We start from the raw sequence: 5,172 nt of genomic DNA, 5'->3' as shown, positions 1-5,172 counted from the left end.
CGGAGCAGCAAGCAGCTGCTGGCACCAGTCCTGATGGTAGTTTTCCCTGTTCGTCATCTGGTAAAGCCTCTGTAAAAGTACATAGTCTTTTGAACTCAGGAAAAAAATCAAACAAAAAACACCTTTTACCGTGTTGAAGAGAAAATGAGCTGTAATACAGGAAAAGTTAACTGCCGATAAAAAAAAAAATTGCCAACATGCCATTCTACACACACAGTGGCAAAGAAAGAATGAGGCCTTTGCCTTTCTCTATGAGTGTGAGGTCTAAAAATGTTACTGAGTCTTCTTCTTGTAAGGTCACTCGTGACCAAGCAAGACCAAGTAATTCGGAGTCCAAAAGTGGTGCACAACTTCTGTTACATGTGAAAGCCGAGCTGCAAGAAAACAGTAAGGCATTAGAGGAAAATGTATGCTCAGAATCAGAAATGACACCAATACCTGAGGAGAGTGCATCCATGTATGGTATGTGTAATTATGACCATTCTGATAGTGTACCCATAAAGAAGGGCCCTTTCAGCATTTCTGCTGATGTGTGCCTGAACAGCCCGAGTGTAGCCGGTGATACACCAATTGAGGATGCCACTTTGGAGTTGGAAGAGGATGAGGGGGATATTCATGTAGCCGACGACGAATGTAATGAGGATGCTGATGAGGATGAGGTTGCTTGTGTAAGTCCTGCACCAGTGGAAGCAGTTCTGGCATGTGACAAGAAGAAGGCCATTGTCATGCCTGGACATAAGACCAAAAAAGCCACTTTTTATGTGTGGAATTATTTCTACCCAATCCTGACAATAGTTGTCTAGCCATTTGTAGTGTATGTAAAGCCACAGTCAATCGAGGGAGGGACTTTAACCACCTTGGAACCTCATCCATGTTAAGCCATTTGACGCGAGTTCATGGCAAGGTGTTGAGAAAAGCTGAAAGTTATGGTAAAAAAATAACAACAAGCAGTCCATCATCAGCTAGGACCCTTCTCTCACTTACATCCCGACGCCTGCAATCTACACCCACAACACCATCCTCCTCAATATCCACAGTAGCGATCGGAGTTAGCCCTGCATCCAACTTGGTAAGGCTCGATGACTCCTGCACTATAATTAATTCTTCTGAAGAATGATTGAGCGTTAGTCCCACTGCTGCTGCTGTTGCTGCTGCTGCTGGGGGTTAATCTTCCTCCCATAAGCAGCCTAAGAAGAGCACTAGTACTTTACAACAATTAACTGTGAAAGATCCAACATATTTCCCAAGGACAATTCCATCTTGCACCATTAATCTTTCCTGGCACTGATGTGTGTTTCTGACATTATTTTAACAAGCCCATTGTTAGCTTGTTTAGGGAGGGCCATGTTGGAATTGCACTTCAGCCACAAAAGTGCCACTTCTTGTGGATGAACTGCTTGGCTTGATGAATTGTACATGCTACATCTCCTAATTGTGGGTGACATTGTTATCTTGTTTATTGAGGGCCGAAAGAAAATAAGCACTTCAGCAACAAAAGTGGAACTCCTTGTGGATGAACAGCTTGGCTTGATCAATTGTACATGCTACCTCTCCTAAAATTGATTGGAAATCACTGGAAATTAGTGTTAGTGAGGTTAATAATAGTGTAGGTACAAAATAATAACGAAATCATGTGACTTTACCCCAAAAAATTTAATTTAATAAAAAATAGCTAAACAAAGCCAAAACCAAAACCAAAAGCTAATCCAGATCCAAAAGCAAAACCAAAACACAGGGGTCAGTGAGCATCTCTAATTAAGACACATACCTAGACATATTAGGAAAAATTGTGGTAAAGGGCAAATTCATTAACATCTGCAAACTAACAGAGGTGGTTGAGGTTGAGAGACAAGGATAAGTTGTAGGAAAGGAGTACAGTGCACAGGGAAGCATACAAAACTTGAAAATTGCTTGTTTGGAATGCTCTTTTACACTGGTTGTTATATACAAGTGCTCTTGAATCAAGGAGTGAGCATGATAATATGTATGTATTTAGTTTATGTCAACCTGTGGATCGAAGCGCAAAATTGGATAAAAACCAAATAGGTTTGTTATTTCACAGAGGGGCTTAGTGGGGAGGCCCACATAAGCAAGAGGGCCTTTAATGAGAGAGAATGGGCATGAGAAGTTCTGCAGTGCCTATCACCTGGGTAAATAGTATATCACTAGGAAATGAGGGCAGCTTAACCGCGTACATATTGTGGGCGCAGCTAAAAAACAAAGCAGCTAGCTAAGTAAATTTGGGTAATAATCTAGGATTTCGGATTTCTACCCAGGTACCCCAAATAAAAAGAAGTAGCATTCGTGAAGGAAGGTTAAAATACCATTAATAAAGGACATTGCTATCGTCAGCAAACATAATAATCAAAAATCCGTCAAAGTACAATCACATATTATCAGGGTAAATTCATAAAGTAGTTGAGATTAGATTGCATGGTATATTCCTGGTCAACTCCTCCATACAGGTCTTAAGCATTTCACCTTTGCATCTTGTAAAAAGGTCACAGGGAAATTTATGCTCATACATCATGTGTATTTTAAGGATGGTGGGATGAAGGGGGTTTAGTCAGTGGTTCCCGGGGTGGAGAGCAATGTCCTTATGGTGTAGATCAACACAAAATTTGATTTTTGTCTCCTGCCATTACACCCGGAAAGTTTTAAATTTATGGGCTTCATGTATGATAAGTATTGCTTTTCTTGCTAGTAGGTCCTGTGCAATATTAACAATTTAACAGCTTGCTAGAGGAGTTTGGAGAATTTTGGCGGAATTCAGTATATCTTATTTATTCATAGAAATAGATACAAGTACAGACTTCCAGCAGGCAAGGTAAACAAGCTTGAAGGTTTGTTTAGCGTTTATGCGCAGGCAGAGAAAGTGACACCAGCCGCATGCAATCCCTCCTGGGTTCATTATGGATGCCAGGTAATTCTCATGGGTCACAATTTTTAGTACGGAAGTCAAAAGAATAATAGCAGGGAGAAAAAAGTGTTATTTCATATGCATAAGCAAGAGTTAAGAAAATAGTTACTGATATGGGAGCATTTCACTCATCAGTTTAGCACAGCTCACTTATGGCCATTTTAAGTGCAGCCCAATCAAGTTGTTCACAGAGGTAACCTGGTCTATAATGTTATGGTACTTCCTGGACAGGGATGGGTGTACTCAACCAAGGAACATGATGCTATTGGAATGATTCCCCATAGTAGTCTCTCTCAAAATTTGGGGACACAATCTGGTCAGCAGATAAACTTTTGGTGGGAGAGCATGGAGGTCATGCAGGCTGTAAAAAACAGTCTGCATCATATGGTACTATGGCTTTCGTGGTGGCTGAGAAAAACTTGCATTGTAACATCATGTTCAGAACAAAACATTTACCAGAATGTGGTAACTGACGCTTTATCATGCGTGAAGTTGGACACACAGCAGCGACACCGCAAGCTCACAATTAGGGATTGTGGGGCTGGTAGAAGGAAATACAAGAAATCCACATCCACCTAAACACTTAATATTCATAAGCACAAGCAGCAAGCATTGGCATTGCTAAAGTTATTTGGTTTTATATTCATTTGACTAGACCTTTTTTATTCTTTATCTAGAAATGGGAACAATGGAGACAGTCTGCCAGGCACATCAGGGGAACCAACAATGTTGCGCGCATTGACCCCGAGAGAAGTGATGTTACGACGTAATGCTCTCATGAGATTAACACCAGGTGGGCGGAGTGGAGAGTTGCACTAATGCTCGCTCAAGGGGTGTCCTAGCAGTGTCTACATGGAAAGCAGAACATGCTCCACCACTTGGTTGGTCTCCAGTTTAAGTAAAGCCACTGACATGCACCTGTTTTCCTGTTATGTTAGTTATTTTTAAATAAATCTGTGACCATGTTTTTCCCAAGCAAAAACAATGAGTCATTTAATATTATTATTATTATTATTATTATTATTATTAATAATAGTATATTTTATTTATAAAGTTCCACAAATGGTCCACAATGCCATTGGAGGTGAACAGAGGACACATAGGAGGTGAACAGTGTGCTCATTTAACAGCATTACAAAATGCACAGACAGCTATGAAAAATACATAATTACACAATACAAAATTGGACAAGGATCAGTCAACAATGAATTAACAGTGTGAACAGAGAACAGAATTGCAGATCCAGCTATTTGCAAAACAGTGAGCTAAAGTGATAAGTAGCATTCACGTGAACGAGGTCTGTGCCCAGGAGCATGGTTTCGAGAAATGGGGCCCATGATCCTGGGCTTGGCCTGGAGGTGCAAAGGTAGGATGGAAAATATAAGGAATGAGGAAGGAGGAAGACACAAATAGGGTGGCACCGAGTGCGGACTAGAGATGGTAGCAGGGGCAGAGGAGCTAGGAGGAGGAGTGCTAATTAGTTATGAATTAAGAAATTAATTTTAAAAGCACCTTTGAAGCCTTGGAGACTATTGAGTAATCTAATAGGGCATTGGAGTGCGTTCCACAGGTCATGAGCAGCACAGGCAAAGTCCTGGAGGCAGGAGTGCAAAGAAGTAATCAGTATGGTATTGAGGTGGCTGCTACTGTCAGGGGGAACAGGAGGCAGTGTGGGTAGAAATGAGGTTGAAAATGTAGTAGGGGAGGATTGGCTGAGGGCTTTTTAGGTGAGGGTGAGGAGTTTGAACATGACTCTGTAGGTGACCGGGAGCTAGAGTAGCGATGGTCAGAGAGAGTCAGCAGAAGTAGAAAAACTAGAGAAAATAGGGTGGGCAGTTTCATTGAGGATAGACTGAAGAGAGGCAAGGTGGGAATAGAGTAGACCAGAAAGAAGGAGGTTACAGTAGTCTAGGCAAGAGATTATAAGGGAGTTATTTAGAGTTTTGGCTGCTTCCAAGGTGAGAGAGGGCTGAATCCAGGAGATGTCCCAGAAGTGGAAGTGGTGAGGGAGGAGTCTAGGACGACTCCTGGCAGTCGACTTGAGGGACAAAGGTGAGCGTGGTGTCTTCAACAGATAGGGAGAGGATGGAAGGTTAGAGGACTCTGGAGGGGGGTAATACAAGGAATTTAATCTTATATTGTTTCAGAAAGGTCTGGGGAGGATGTCAGTAGGATGATAAGGGTGCATCCCCAGAGGTAGGTAGACAAGTGACTAGACAGAAGGGAGAGGGCAGACTGAGACGGGATTGATG

The 5,172-nt window shown here is 41.8% G+C and overlaps 1 protein-coding gene across 4 annotated transcripts in view; it reads left to right on the top strand.

Moving 5' to 3' along the window:
• LOC142139450 (uncharacterized) overlaps window positions 1-3,923 on the top strand; it is a 19,831-nt gene extending 15,908 nt beyond the window's left edge. For 2 of the 4 annotated variants that reach the window (XM_075197063.1, XM_075197061.1), the window contains exon 8: window positions 3,598-3,745. In XM_075197063.1, coding sequence (XP_075053164.1) covers window positions 3,598-3,662 — 65 coding nt within the window. In that variant the 3' untranslated portion in view covers window positions 3,663-3,745. Of the gene's footprint in view, window positions 1-3,597 lie in introns of all 4 variants that reach the window. The other 2 variants (XM_075197062.1, XM_075197064.1) reach the window with 2 other exon arrangements.
• The last annotated feature ends 1,249 nt before the right edge of the window (window positions 3,924-5,172 follow it).

Source organism: Mixophyes fleayi, chromosome 2 (assembly GCF_038048845.1).
Source record: "Mixophyes fleayi isolate aMixFle1 chromosome 2, aMixFle1.hap1, whole genome shotgun sequence".
Lineage (NCBI taxonomy): Eukaryota > Metazoa > Chordata > Amphibia > Anura > Limnodynastidae > Mixophyes > Mixophyes fleayi.
This window is presented reverse-complemented; position numbering and strand designations above follow the sequence as displayed.